The sequence below is a fragment of the Hyperoodon ampullatus genome (assembly GCF_949752795.1).
Source record: "Hyperoodon ampullatus genome assembly, chromosome: 2".
NCBI classification, from domain to species: Eukaryota; Metazoa; Chordata; class Mammalia; order Artiodactyla; family Ziphiidae; genus Hyperoodon; species Hyperoodon ampullatus.
The window spans coordinates 115,657,989-115,673,140 of record NC_136915.1 but is presented as its reverse complement, the minus strand read 5'-3'; the positions used below and the strand labels follow the sequence as shown (position 1 = coordinate 115,673,140).

Sequence of the window (15,152 nt, the reverse complement as noted above, 5' to 3'; positions counted from 1 at the left end):
TTAGCACTTTTTTGTGTGTGCTGGTCTGGCCAGTCACTTAAATATCTAACCCTTCAGCAGCAGTCAAGGAAGACCTCATTTAGCAAGTAGGCCTTAAGAACAGGTCAGATCAGGACGGGCCTTTGTGTCACGTCTTCTTTCTCTAGTTGCCTCGTGTTCTTTTTCTCACCATTTATACCTCTTTCTGCTCCTGAGTGATGGTGAAATAACATGTATCTCCTAGGAGGCAGAGATCTCCTTTCTCTCCTCTTTGTTTTGGGATAACTGCCTACTCTCCCCACTGGTGAGTCGTCCATTCTCTACTAACCACTCCTCTGCCTTTTCCCTTCCTTCTTGTCCTCCTCGCCCCCTCCCCGCCCCCCAGCGTATCTGTGAGGTGTATAGCCGGAACCCCGGCAGCCTGCTGGAAGAGCAGATCGAAGGCGCCCGGCGGCGAGTCACTCAGTTACAGCTGAAGATCCAGCAGGAGACTGGTGGCTTAGTGGTGAGTGATGGTAGGCTTAGCTCTAGGAAGGGCACGTGCAGGTGGACGGAGGGGAGAATGAGGGAGAAATCTAGGACAGAGGCTTCCCGAGTCCTACAGGACCGCAGGGCTGAGCTAGTGAGTGTTTAGTGTTTTACAAAGAAACAGAGGTCAGCAGTTCTTTATATAGCTCCATAGAGACTGAGCACTGTCCTGACACTTGGGATCCCATAAAAAGAAATAGCCTGTTTCTTGCCCTCCAGCAGCTTACAGTTGCAATAGAAAGAAAGAAATATTGCAATAAATCAGACTGTCGGCTTTGATCTCCTAATTATCCATCCCCTTCTGGGTAGTTTCCTCATAGCTGATGTATATTCCGACACTAATTTTACTCAGTATTCATCTGGTAGCTTTTCCCATCACCTCTCCCTCCAGTAATGGGTCTTTTCAAAGAAATACGAGCACTTTTAAAAGTCAGCCTAAGTAAAGGATCCCCAGTCAGTTGAGAGGGAACTGTAGCAGTACTAACCACACTTTGTGGGAAATCCCAGAGAGGAGGCACTTCCTTATCTGTTCTAGTCAGGGACTTATTAATTAATAAGTATTAATTAGTGTCTTACTTCTCTCCATCGGGCCTTAGTTCTTTGGGTAAATAAGTAACTCTCCAAAAACTTTAAGATCTCCAAGAATAATATTTGCCAAAGCCAATAGAAATTATTTGAGGATTATCTACTTTCTTTTTCAGAACAGCCAGATCAAAAAAGTCTGGGAAACACAGGCTAATCAAATTTAAACTTTTATTTTCTGAAGGACTTCTCAGTATCACATGGTTGATAGGAGCTCAGGTTTAGGACTTAGACCATCTGGATTCACCTCCCAGCTATAATGCTCACCAGCTTTAAGACTCTTGGGCAAGTGACTTAATCCCTGGGAGCCTTGGTGTCCTCATTTATGAAATGGAGCTACTGCAGGATCTGCCTAATAGTGGTATTGTCAGAATTAAAGGATGCCCTCAGCACGGGGCCAGTGCATGTTTGCTGCTGCTGCTGCCTCTGCGCTCGTGTGCTCTGTAAGTGGTTGAGTCTGAAACATTCAGCTTGGAATCTAGGGGTCTGAGCGCCAACTCTGGCTTTATAGTTTACCTGCTGTGTACCTTGGGCAAGTTACTTAAAATCTCTGGGCTTCTGTTTCCTCATTTATAACATGGGAGTACTATACCTGCCTCAGAGTTGTTGAAAAACTCAATGAGATATAGACAAGAGTGCATCATAAACAGTAAAGCACTAACAACATAATTCCCTCCACATATGGCTGGTCAGCCCCAGTCCAGCGCCTGTCAGTCTTCAAAGATCTTTAGAGGCAGAGCTTTCCATCTGCTAGATATTTTCATACTCCTTGGTAGTTTGGAAGTTCTTTCTGTGTCCAGCCCAACTAAAGCAATAGACGCTTTGAGGTCCAGGATGAGAAATCAAGTAAGTTTTTAGAATTTTACTAATAGTAAAGCTCCCTTTTCACCATTAGGGGTCACCATTCTCCTCAAACTGTAGAAATGAAGCAATAGCTCTTCCAAAGGGGCATTTTTCAGGCAGTGAAGCAGAAGAGGCCACTAATTGTAAGCAGATGTTATCTGCTGAGACTGAGGGAAGGGTTGATTGGAGGAAAACAGTAAGGGGAGAGGTTCACAGCCTTTGTCCACCCTCGGGACCTTTCTTTTTTAGGACATACTTCCGCTATATGGTGACACCAGCCAGAGATCATCAGAAGGTGAGTCCCCTCAGCACGCCTTTTTTCTCTGGCACATCTGTAGTCTACATTTCTTGTCTATTCTGTTGTCCCCTCCCTTTGGGGCAGATTCAGGGGGAAAAAATATAGTCCCTGCCTCTGAGAAATAGAATAATGAGAGAAAGCAGTACCAGTGACAGGGAACTTGGATACAACTTATTCAGTAGAAATGAGTGTATAACCAGTAGCCCTGGATAGATAAGTGCCAGGGATATACTAGAATGATGGTGGTCCAGACAACAGCATGCCTACCAGCGCCTAGCAGCTAGGAGCTCAAGAGATGCTGTCATAAGAGGAAATGGATGGGAACCAGAAGAGGGTTGGGATGAACTGAGGGCTAGCACTCGTTGCAAGGTAGAGCTATGGAGGATTATTTTAGGAGGTGACACTGCCTGGGCTCAGGTGTACAGGTAGGTAAAAGCTAGATGTAGAGGTTCTCGGGGAGTCATGTAAGAGAGCTGAAGGGAAACTGGGAAAGAAAGGCAGGTGGCAGCTTTGCCCTCCTGCCCTGGGCACAGGTTCCCAGAATAAAGGCCCTTCTTTCCCCCAGACCACAGCTCCTTCCTCACTGTGTAAATTCTTTTCTTCTCAGGCCGACTCTCTCTGGATTCCCAGGAGGGGGACAGTGGCTTGGACTCTGGCACAGAGCGCTTTCCTTCCCTCGGCGAGGTGAGTGCCAAAGCGGGGGGAGCCTCTTTTAAAACCATACATTCAGTTTTCCTTCTCTGAACACCTAAAGGTTCTATGCTCACTGCTTATACCAAGGCCTCTGGCCTGTCATCTGTGGCCCTCTGGTATCGTTCCAGTTCCAAGGGTTTTAGTCATTCTGCTCTGGGATCCAAAAACAGGGGGTTCAAAGGCATCCTACACTCAAGATCAGCAAATCTGGCTTCTATTTTATCATCGTCAACTCTGTAATACAGAGTCGGGTGGAGAAAGAGGCCATGTCTTTAACTGTAGCAAGCCTTTTTTGAGTGTAAGGGAGCAGAGACGAAAATTCTCTAAAACAGTGACTGGACCAAAAACACATTGCCACCTGTCTGCGAATAACGCCATCTTAGAGTAATACAATGAACCTGGCCTAATCGGAGGTGGCAGCCTCTCTTTCTTTGTCACAAATCTTTCTGTACTTGAATAGCTTATCTTTTCTGGAGTGGTCAGAAGAACTTCAGGCTTTGGCTTCAAAGGTTGTCTTCTAGGTGTTCTCAGTCTGCATATATTAATTGCAAATATAAACTTGCAATATAAAAATAAGAGTGAATGGAAGAAGTAATAATGGTGTGAGCAAAATATTTACTTAGCCAGCTTAATTAAATATGTGAATAAGTAATTGAAAACATGTTTAAAACCTAATTTTAAATAATAGTTGGAATTTTCTTTCTTTACTGCTCCTGTCTATTCATGGGAAGATGATGAATGTACGTGGAAGGACCAGTATGTCAGAAAGACACCAAGAAGGGGGAGGAGGGTCCTAAATAATCCACAGTTGACATTCCCCTACGGGCTCCACATCTGGAAGCAATGCAGCCTAGTGGGCAGTGGATTGAGACTGCCCAGGTTGCATCCAGGGAATACCACATTACTAACTATTCGACCTTCACCAAGTCCCAGAACCTCTCCAAGTCTTAAGTTTCCTTGTGTGAGAAGTGGGAGGAATAATAGTTTCTACCTCAAAGGGCTATTGTGAGCATTACACGAGGTGATACATAACCAAGGGCTAGTATAATGTCAGGCACAGAGTAAGTACTGGACTTTTATTAGCCAACGAGCAGAACCCTGAGGGTCTTCTGGATGAGGTTTTTTTTGTTTTTTTTTTTTTAATTTTTGGCTGCATTTGGGTCTTCGTTGCTGCGTTCAGTCTTTCTCTAGTTGCAGCGATCAGGGACTACTCTTCTTTGCGGTGCATGGGCTTCTCACTGTGGTGGCTTCTTTTGTTGCAGAGCACAGACTCTAGGCACGCGGGCTCTAGAGTGCAGGCTCAGTAGTTGTGGTGCATGGGCTTAGTTGCTCTGAGGCATGTGGGATCTTCCCGGACCAGGGCTCAAACCCATGTCCCCTGCATTGGCAGGCGGATTCCTAACCACTGAGCCACCAGGGAAGTCCCCGGACGAGTTTTCTTCTCACAGAATTCTCTGTTCCTCTAGTCATTGGTGAATCGGAACTCAGTACTGTCAGACCCTGGGCTGGACAGTCCTCGAACCTCCCCTGTGATCATGGCCCGGGTGGCCCAGCACCACAGGCAGCAGGGCTCGGATGCATTGGTTCCCCCCAGCGGTGACCAGGTGAGTGATCAGAGCCACCGTGCGCTTTTGCTTTCCCTGTTTTCAGAACTGGGTTACCCATATGTGGCCTTGAACAATCAGACTAAACCCTGTTTTGAGATAGACACTTACTAGAGGACAAGTAGTAAAGGAAGAACGTGGTTTAAATGCATACATGGAAGTAAGGCTATCTCAGTTTCTGGGTGAAGAGTCAGTGGGTGCATCTGTAGGGAAGTGATGTCCAAGGAGCAGATCGCTGGTCTTTCTTTTAATGTCTGTATAGAATGGGAAATAGGTTGGTTCAGTGTTTCTCCAGAATACTAATTTTCAATCTTCTCTTTCTTTAGCAAAGTCCTTTTCTTGAGCAAAATCTTATTATTTGGTACCCTAATACAGAAAACAAATAAATGCTCAGCTATCTGGGACTTTTCCTAATCAATCTCCCCACCTCGGCCCCCACGTCAGGGGCACTTCCCTGGAGCCCTAAGGTTCTGCAAAGCCTGATTTGAAAGCCACTGCTTTCAAGGGTAGAACTAGGTCCAGGGGAGATTTCAGGAAGACAGTTTTTGGCTCCATGAAAAAAGCTTGCAAAGAACCTGAGCTATCAGACAATGGAATGGGCTGACTTGAGAGCCAGGGAATTGCCTGTCATTGTTCAGGCAGAGGTTAGGTCATTCCTTGTTTGAGACACTGGCAAGAAAGCTCCGAGTTTTGTCAAGCAATGTTTCTTAAAATTCATCTGCTACCACCATAATTTTTTTTTCCATATCCTCATACCAACTATATAATGTTACTTAATATTTTTCTTTAAGCTAACTCACTTTTTAAAACTTAAATTTATTTTTAAAGGAAATTTGCCATTATATTAAAACCAACATCATATACCGTTTGATGCTCTAGTTCTCCCCATAGGATAGAGTTTAGTTACTTTCAGATCTTGGAGGGGGAAAGGCAGGGAAGTGGATCTCACATGTATTAAAATGCCTAGTGTACCTGCTGCTGTGCTAGATCTTTTAGGAACAAATCTCATTTAATTCTTACCACCAGAAAAAGAGATAGGCATTAGAATCTTCATTCAGTGAGAAAACTGAGGCAGAGAAAGGCTAAGGGACCATTCAAGGACTCAGCTTGCTAATGGCAGCATCAGACTAGAACTTAGTTTTCCAGAGACCCAGTGCAGGGCTGCCTCCTGTCCTAGACGCTCTTTGATCACCCCTCCCACTCCTCCACCACCACCGCCACCACCACTCCCCCTTAGTAGTACTACAGGGCCAAGGTCAGGCTGCCAGGCAGGGTCAGGTGCACATGGTGTTCTTAAGGGAGGTTTTCCTTTAGGTGGCTAATAGGAGCAGGTGTAGAGTAATTGGTCTTGGAGTCCTTTTCCTCCTTCTCTGAATTTGTTTCGACTTCTGAAAACTATTTAAATTGTTATTTTTGAGTGATAAGAGCAAATATAGTATAGTTCCAGTTTCTTAATAATAATCTATGTTAGTAAGAGCAAAGGTGGAAACCTGTACTATCCATGAAACTTGCAGCAGCTGGGAGGTGGAATCATAGGGAATTCAAACTTTGTTATGTAATTCTGCAATGTTTGATTTTCTTATGATAAACATATTCTGCTTTTGCAGTCAGAAAAACTGTATGTTTGTAAAGACTTTAAAAAAATAAATCCTCCCGCCCAAACAAGCAACAACCTAGTGCTTTCAGGTTTCACTAGAGAGCCAAGTAGAGACAGAAGTGATCATCCCACACCCCCTGGGCATCCTGGATCCCAAGGGATTCAGAGACTAAGGTGTTAGGGGAGAGGAGGATACTCAGGATGTGTCTAAGGAATTCAGGTCCAGCACATCAGGCCTGACTCTGCAACTTCCAACATGCTATTATAAGTGAGTGCTAGACTCTGATCTCTGAGATGCGTCCTGGGTCTCTTGAGTTCTATACTCAGTCATTCTGAGCATAGAGTCTGTAAATACCCAGGAGAACAAAAATGAGTGAGGAGTGTCAGGGAGGAACCGTCAGGAAAAGCCCCTTGAGAAGGTGGAATAGGAGGGTATCTTGGGCCTGAGAAAAAGTAGGCATGAGAAGTGCCTCCTCCAGATGGGTTCCAGAGCCCAGCCCTTGTTGGGGAATCACTGAAAATGAAGTAGAGTGAATTGAGTGAAAAATATAGTTGGTAGGAAATCTTTGAAAGCTCAAGGAACCTTTAGGAGAAAGGCTTGTCCAATGAAGCATCTAAAACGTTTATACAGTATGAAATCTCTCATCAGACCTAATCAATGGCATAAGGGGGAAAGAGAGAAAGCCAAGCTGAGAAGCTTGGATTTTAGACTGGAAATGGGGAATCTACCATAGATTCTTGAGCAGGCAGGGAAGATGATGGAGACGGTGTTGGAGAAGGCAAAGCTCCATTCCCTTTTGCTCAAGGAGGCAGAGATGGACCACAAAGCTCTCCTCCAGCAGGGGTGGAGGGCACACGGTAACTGTAGAGGAGCGCTGTGGAAGACACTAGGTTTGGAAGGCATGTTTTTGGGGTGGGGGGGGTCTGTTGAGGAGAACAACAGAGCCCCCGCCCACCAGTCCAGCAGAAGCTCTAGGTTCTTATTTTGTGGGCTGACACTCCCTCCTCAGATCTTTCACAAACAGGAAGAGAGCACTTTCTCTCACTTCCCATCTTCAAACGTCATGTGACCAGGCTGCTCTGAGTCTGCCCTGCCCCACCCAGAAGCAGTTGCCTTCTTGCAAGTGGAAATCATTCTTTCTGTTCTCTGAGATTTGGGGGGTGGTGGTGAGATGCCGGTGTTTACCAGCCCCGTGTGGCCTTCCCCTTCAGTGTCATGCTGTCACTAACCAAACTCCACTGAGGGGGCTGGATCCCTGTCGTCCGACCTCTCATCTCTACAGCTCGACTCTCTCCCCCAGGGTGTAGATCAAAGCCCAAAGCCTTTAATTATTGGCCCAGAGGAAGATTATGACCCGGGTTATTTCAACAACGAGGTAACAGTTTCCTGATTTTCTCCTTTCATCATTCTCTGTCATACCTGCTGTTCTGGACTAGAAGCGCTTGGACTGGCACCAGCTGTGAGGGAGCGTACGGGAGGGGCCGCGCTTATCAGCACTGGCAGGCAGGGAGCATGGGAGCTGAGCTGGGGCAGGCAGTGCTTCTCTGCCCCCCAGCCCTGCCTGTCCTTCTGCCTTCCAGAGCGACATCATATTCCAGGACTTTGAGAAACTTAAGTCACGGCCGGCTCACCTGGGGGTTTTTCTACGGTACATCTTCTCTCAGGCGGACCCCAGTCCACTGGTAAGTCGCAAGTATCTATCTCGATTGAGTGCCTGCTTGTGCTTGGCCTCTGTCCCTGCTCTCTAGATGTCATAAGTCAGATCCATGGGCATGGTCATGCATCTCGAGGACAGAGACAACATAGAAAAGAAGGTGCAACCTAGGTGGAAGGGATTCTTCACTGCTAACCGCATCGATAGCACAGGGAGGAACAGGAGAGCTGGGCCAAGAAAGCTGTCGTTCTGGGTCTGCTTGGAGGAGATGGTCTTTCTAGGTTTTTGGAATGAAGGTGCATACAGACTGACAGTGGGGAGTTGAGAGAGCAGCCCTTTGCAAGTATACAGTGTTACTACAAGAAAGCTTGGCAGAGGGGCAAGGTGGTAAAAGGTCTTCAGTCTGAAGGTGATGACAAGGGGGATCATGACGGGGTGCTCTGCGACAGTGCCCAGAGCCAGCAGCCTTACCAGTTTCTGTCGTTCTGCTCAGCTGCTTAGGAAGGGGGATGAAGGAGAGAGGCTGCTGTCATGTACTCCAGAATAAACTTCTTGCCCGTGGCATGCACTGCTGCTCTTCCTTTCCGGGGCTACCACTGTTAGAAGCCAGAGTCAGCCTCTGTTTGTTCAACAGGTGTTCAGTGAGCACCTGCATGTACATCCCAAACGCTGGTATCTCAGAAGAATTCCTGAATGAAGACGAGGCACAGCACAAAGAGAAATAACACCTGAACCCTTTAAAACAACAGATAAACAAGTATAAGACAAAATGTCAAGTGTGGAGAGGATACAGGGTTGAGGAGAGATTGCTTTGGGGGAATATGTGTGCGCGCGCCAAGGGGTGGGGATGACTTACCACAGGTTTCTGAAACATGCTAAGCCAGGGTTTCTCAACCTCAGCACCACTGACCTTTGGAAATCTTTGTTGTGGGGTGCTGTCGTGTACATGGCAGGATCTTTAGCTGCATCACTGGACTCCACCCAGTAGATGCCAGTAGCACTCCTCCAGATATAAATCAAAAATGCCTCCAGGGCTTCCCTGGTGGCGCAGTGGTTGAGAGTCCGCCTGCCGATGCAGGGGACGCGGGTTCGTGCCCCAGTCCGGGAAGATCCCACATGCCGCGGAGCGGCTGGGCCTGTGAGCCACGGCCGCTGAGCCTGCGCGTCCAGAGCCTGCGCTCTGCAACGGGAGAGGCCACAACAGTGAGAGGCCCGCGTACTGCAAAAAAAAAAAAGAAAAAAAAAGCCTTCAGACATTACTAGCTGTCCCCTGGAGGGCAAAAGCACTCTGGTTGAGAATCGCTGCTCTAACCCATTTTCTCTCTCCCAGCTTTTTTACTTGTGTGCAGAAGTTTATCAGCAAACAAACCCCAAGGATTCCCGAAGCTTGGGAAAAGACATCTGGAATATTTTCCTAGAGAAAAATGCGGTAAGGCAGTCATAGACTGTATTACAATTTTCAATTTTATTATACTGTTTGGCCATTCAGAGGCAGAGGAAAAACTAAGCAAAACACTCAGGCCGAATGGAGACAGGTTTTTTGGCTTTTTTAATATTTATTTTATTTTTGTGGCTGCATCTAGTCTTAGTTGCAGCACGTGGGATCTTCATTGAGGCATGCGGGATCTTTGTTGCTGTGCATGGGCTTCTCTCTAGTTGTGGCGGGTGGGTTTTCTCTCTCTAGTTGAGGCGTGCGAGCTCGGTAGTTGTGGCGCGCGGGATCAGTTGCCCCACAGCGTGTGGAATCTTAGTTCCCTGACCAGGGGTCAAACCCACGTGCCCTGCGTTGGAAGGCGGACTTTTTACCAGTGGACCACCAGGGAAGTCCCTGGAGACAGGTTCTTAAAGAGGATTCCTGGATTCTGTTCCTAGCTCCACTCTAAAGATTGATATCCTCTCTGGACCTCTTTTGCCCACATGTAGCAAGGTAGAGTGCACATTGCCTCTCTCTGAAATGTTTGGAGAAAAAGAACTTGCACCAAGTCCTAATTACTCTCCCTTGGATCAATGCCCTGGTTCCCTTCAACTCTCCTTGCCTTACCCATCCCTGGGATGAAGAAACAGAGGCCCAGAGACATCAGATGATAGAAATCAGTGAGCCAAGAGGCGAGCCCAGATTTCTGAAGTTCAGCCTGACGTGCTCTTACTGCCCCAAGGCAGGGTTCAGAGGGAGGGGACCCCAGAGTGTCTGGGGTGGATGAGCACTCTGCAGCTGGACATAGCTCCCAGGGATGTGTCAGGGACCCCACTGGCGGCAGCACCTCGGCCTGCAGAGGGCAGTTCCCATCTTAGACTTTCTAATCTGATCAACTAAACTAATTCCAAAATGACTTTATTCATCTGGCAGTAAGCTACTAGGACTAATGAGACTGGGGAATAAACGACTTTTCCTCAAGATTTTTATTTTTGCCCCCTTCAGTGGGTCTTGAGTGAGGAGGTGAGAGCTGCCAGTTGTTCCCTGTTGGCTGTTATGGAACCACCGCAATGTCCAGCTGTCAGGTAGTCGTAAAGCAAAAAAGCCAGGCACTGTGCTCACTGGAAGACTTGATAACATAAGGCCAGTTTTCCCTTGGGAGTGAAGGAGAGGGGAAGCCCATCAAATCGCCTCATAAAGATTTCTCCCATGCTGCTAAATTGGTACCAGTCCACTTTTTGGAACCTCTCCATTCCATGCCTCTTGATGTCCTTGAAATAAGAGTGGGAAGAGTACAGGTGCCACCCTCAGGGTAGAGTCCCAACTTGCCTTGCCACCTCAGATTCCACTTCTCAAATCCCGAGCCTAGAATTCAGTTGGAGAGAGGTGAGTGGAGGGTAGGGTAGTGGAGGGAAAGGGGGAGAGAAGGTGGTGTTCTGGAGCCCTCCTTGCCTCTGCACAGTATCTCCCACATCCCCTGGGGTGTGTGGATCTCACCACTTCTGCTCCCACCCTTCTTTCTGTCTTTTAGCCTCTGAGAGTGAAGGTCCCAGAGATGTTACAGGCTGAAATTGGTAAGTTGGCTCCTAGGACGGTTAGTCTCCTCTTGGTGTCCGTCTTGTTGTGCTGGGCCCTCAGGAAGGGGCGGGGGGTCGGGGGGACATAGTCCCTGCCTTGGGCAGCTGTTCTCAGATAGGGGGAAATAGGGACAGTTCCTCCAGAACTCCTCACGGTAGCTTACGGACAAGCACAGACAGAACAGACCCTGCCTGGGAGCTTGTTGCGGGGAGACAAGACTCGGTTAGGAGACCGGGGTTGTTCCTACCAACCTTCCATGTGACCTCTCTGGGCCTCAGTCGGCTCATCTGTACAAAGGGGAAATTGGATTCCTAAGCCTGGTCGAGCATCAGGATCCCTTGGGGAATTCTTCTTTAAAAATACAGAAACCAGTGCCTTGCTCCACCCCACCTGCAGGGTCAGGATCTCTGGAGTATTTTTGTTCTTTTGGTTTCGTTTGAGTTCCTCAACTCACACAGAGTGAGGAGGCAGGGAACGAGGCAGTTGCACTGCTCCCTTCTCGCTCTCAAGCCACGACTAGAAGAGCTGAGGGAGGTGGTAGAAAGAGGATGTCAGTCTGAGAGGCTAATCATGGGAGCTTTCTAGAGGTAATAGTTTGAAGCTGCCTTGGAAAAGAGGCACTTCACAGGCCCAGATGATAGGAAAGCTTATGGGCACAGGCAGAGGGTGAATGTAGGGACAGGAGAGACACCTTCCAGTTTCTGGTGGGGAGTTAGGTTTCCTTGCCTTTTTCAGCCTTGCGAGCTGGCCCTGGGTCAGTGGAAGGAGAATGAGCCTCTCAGAGGTCTGCACATGATGTCAGAGGGCAGCAGCGTCTAGACACATCCAGAGAGGGACTTTAATATTTCCCCACTTAATGGAGTATAGAACACCCTGAAAATGTTTTTGTCCTTGTCTTGGGACTTGGATGTCAGGATTCCAGTCCTGAATTCAAGAATGACTGGTAGATCCAGGCCTCCACTTCCCTTGGTTAACAGGAGGGCAGAAAGCCAGCTTCCCCTCCCGGTGCCCCCAGGGAGCTAAGAGGCTTGAAGATGCTCAGCAGATGTAACCTCCTCCTCCTGACATCCCTCCCCTATCTGTCTCCCCTCGGCTCCCACCGCAGACCTGCGCCTGCGGAGCGGTGAGGACGTGCGCACTGTTCTCTGTGAGGCCCAGGAGGCAGCCATGCCAGAGATCCAGGAGCAGATCCATGACTACAGGTACCCGGCGCCGCCCCCCCTCCTGCTCTCTCCCCTGCCTCCTCACCCGTTCTCTTCCCCCTGCGGTGTGTGTGCATCTCTTGTGATGTGTGTATGTGCGCCTCACTCTCTGTCCAGCAATGATGTACATGTGTTTCTTTTTCTCTGTGTCTCTCTGGCTCAGAACAAAGCGCACTCTGGGGCTGGGAAGCCTGTATGGTGAAAACGACCTGCTGGACCTGGATGGGGACCCTCTCCGCGAGCGCCAGGTGGCAGAGAAGCAGCTGGCTGCCCTAGGAGACATTTTGTGAGTCTCCGATCCACTTCTACCCCCTGAACATGCTGCACAGATTGATGTATTTTGTGGGTCTGTTTCCCAACCTCTCCCACTCTTCCACTGCTTGCCTGATCCGTCTTCCCCTGAAAGATGGGGAGAGTCCAGCCCTCCTGCTTCATTTCTCAGGCTGGGGCTGCAGGAATTTCGAGGGAGTTGCAGAGCCTGGGGGTCCTGACAGTAATTTGGTGATTATGACAAACCACGGGCTCCAGGAATGCAGGGAGCTTTCTGCTTCCCCTCCCTAGCCTCTTCGTGACGGTTCTCCCTTTTTGCTCTAAGGTCATATCTGATGCTGAGTGTGAGAACCACGCTGTGATTCTCCAGGGAATAAAGTTCCTTCAGGAGGCAGGTGGTTCATGGGAAATTGAACTATTTTTAACTAATCACATCAAAGGACTAGCCTAACTAAACTTATTAAGGAACTTCTGGCACAGCTGCTGTGGTTGCATCTTTCCAGTCTTATTTTCTAAAAGTGTCCCAGGTACCTGGGATGACTTTGTAGGGACACTTGCAGGCTTAGAGGTAGATTTTTCACCCCAGTACTTCTTTCCACTCAATAGCTGTGTTGACTTTTTTTTTTTTTTGGCTGCGCTGCAAGGCATGTGGGATCTTAGTTCCCCGACCAGGGATCAAACCCGTGCCCCCTGCAATGGAAGCGCAGAGTCCTAACCACTGAACCGCCAGGGAAGTCCCGAGTAGTTGTGTGACCTTGATCAAGCCATTTCGTCTACCTTGGTCTCATCTAAAATGACAGAGATTGGGCTAGATGATCTCGATAGTCTCTACTAACAGTGATATTTCAATCCAGCAAATTTCTGTAGAGTCCCCACTGATGCTAAGCGGTGTTCTAGGTTCCTGGATATATTAGTAAACAAACAACAATGCTTGTGGGGCTTATGTTATTGTGGGAAGAAAAAGCAGTATATAATAAATAAGTAAATTGTATACTATGTTAGAAAATAAGGCTGGGGGGAGGGGGGGAATAGAGCAGGCTGAGGGGGGTCAGGAGCACCTGAGCTAGTGGGTTGCAATTTCAAATAGAGCCTCATCCAGAAAGTTACATTTGGGCAACTGAAGAAAGTGAGGGGGTCATCCTTGGAAATACCCTGGGGGAAGAGCATCCCAGGCAGAGGGAACAGCCAGGGCAAAGTAAGAATGTGCTTGATGTATTTGAGGAACAGTAGGAGACCAGTGTGGCCAGAGAAGATTAAGAAGCTAAGTGCTGAAGTCAGAGAGGTAACAAGAAGAGCAGCCTCGCAGAGCCTGTGGACTGTTTTAAGGTCTTTAGTTTTTTTCTCTCAGTGAATTAGGAGCCACTGGAGCTGTGAGAGACTCGAGGGTGGGTGGAGGGTGGTGGGAGAACAAGGAGGGGTTCCAAACAGGGAGATCAGTTACGGGAACCCACGCAGTAGGGCTCCGACCAGAGAATTGGCGATGGAGGGTGTGAAGAGAGGTCAGCTCCATGTATATTTTGACAGTAGAACCAACAGGAGGATTTCCTAAAAATTGATGTATAGGATGTGAGAGAAAGGAAAACCAGGGAAGACTCCACAGTTCTTACCTAAACAACTAAAAGGACAAAGGTGCCATCCGTCGAGTTAGGGACAGTTGTGTGAGGGACAGTTTTGTGGTAGAAAACCGGGAGCTCAGTCTCGGTCGTGTCAAAATCTGCGATCTTTAGACATCAAACTGGAGATTTGAGTAGACAACTGCACAGATGAATCTGGCATTTGACAAGAGATCCGGGTTGGAGATGAGACCAGATGAGGTCCCACAGGGAGGGTATATTCTTTGAAAACAACCTTCTGACCCTCAGCCAAACCCTGAATCTTTCTGGGCCTTAGTTTCCCTAGCAGTCAGATGGCACTAATCACCCCGACCATGCCAGGGATGGTGGCAAAACCTGACCGAGCCTATTCTGAGGTCGTAGGCACCACAGAGTTATGTGGGGTTATTATTGACAGCACAGGCACCCTGCTTATTATAAAGGCTTCTATTTAAAAGAAGCAAGCGCTAGCTTCGTTAAATGGAGATATGAGACCTATTATTTTGAGTGTAAATGTTATACGTGTAAATAGCTTAGAATAGTGCCTGGCCCGTAGTGAGCACGCAGTATTAGTTGCTGTTACCATTAACCTCTTTTAAATAGGTTCCTCTGAATCAGGTCTCAAGGTATTATCTCTGCGCCCTCATCTTCTTTCCTCTTGCCTCAGTGTCAGCCCAACCCTTCTAATTTAGTTCTAGGTGGACACAAAGAGGAGCCTCTTCCTCCGTGATAGCTTCAGAGGCTGGAACAGATACCCAGCGAGGAGCTGTATCTGCCTCATTCCCCTTCCTTTTAGCTGGAAGGACACCATCATCACCATCACTGTGTGCTAACTGAGCCCCTCGGAGGAATGAGAACCCTCACCTCCTGAGCCCCAAACTGGCTCCAGAGCTGAGACCAAGAGTCTGAGTCTGACCTTTTATCATCCTCCTCCCTTTCGTCACCTGCTCCCTTCCTCTAGGAAAGAACTTACCCTCCTCCCAGTCTTGCACAGGCAGACGAGCCTCTGCCTTTGCAGTCTGAGTCATCTGTTCTTTCTTTTGTTACAGGTCCAAATACGAGGAAGACAGGAGGTGAGTGAGTCTGTGTGGTTGAATCAAGGTGGGAAGGAGTGGGGTTGAGCTACTGGGCATCACATCTCTGCCAATCATAGGGGAGCCCCTAGCTTCAGAGGATCACCGTCTGTCCAAGTTTAGTTTCCAGATGTCTGTGTAACCACAAGGAGGTCATGAGGCCCAGGCCCTGATACTCGGGGATCACTGCCTGGGACGTGGGTCTGCTCCTCAGTGTGAAGACACCAAGCTGCCAGCACTCCCC

General features: G+C 48.2%; 1 protein-coding gene across 1 annotated transcript in view; it reads left to right on the top strand.

Moving 5' to 3' along the window:
• The window catches only part of ARHGEF11 (Rho guanine nucleotide exchange factor 11), a gene marked incomplete at its 5' end in the record, with an annotated part of 112,144 nt that overhangs the window by 75,102 nt on the left and 21,890 nt on the right, over positions 1 to 15,152 (top strand). Inside the window, 11 exons of the mRNA XM_079697342.1 lie at positions 365 to 484; positions 2,182 to 2,227; positions 2,838 to 2,914; positions 4,390 to 4,527; positions 7,426 to 7,500; positions 7,706 to 7,807; positions 9,110 to 9,208; positions 10,725 to 10,767; positions 11,877 to 11,973; positions 12,137 to 12,259; positions 14,885 to 14,908. Coding sequence (XP_079553468.1) covers positions 365 to 484; positions 2,182 to 2,227; positions 2,838 to 2,914; positions 4,390 to 4,527; positions 7,426 to 7,500; positions 7,706 to 7,807; positions 9,110 to 9,208; positions 10,725 to 10,767; positions 11,877 to 11,973; positions 12,137 to 12,259; positions 14,885 to 14,908 — 944 coding nt within the window. The remainder of the gene's footprint in view (positions 1 to 364; positions 485 to 2,181; positions 2,228 to 2,837; positions 2,915 to 4,389; positions 4,528 to 7,425; positions 7,501 to 7,705; positions 7,808 to 9,109; positions 9,209 to 10,724; positions 10,768 to 11,876; positions 11,974 to 12,136; positions 12,260 to 14,884; positions 14,909 to 15,152) is intronic.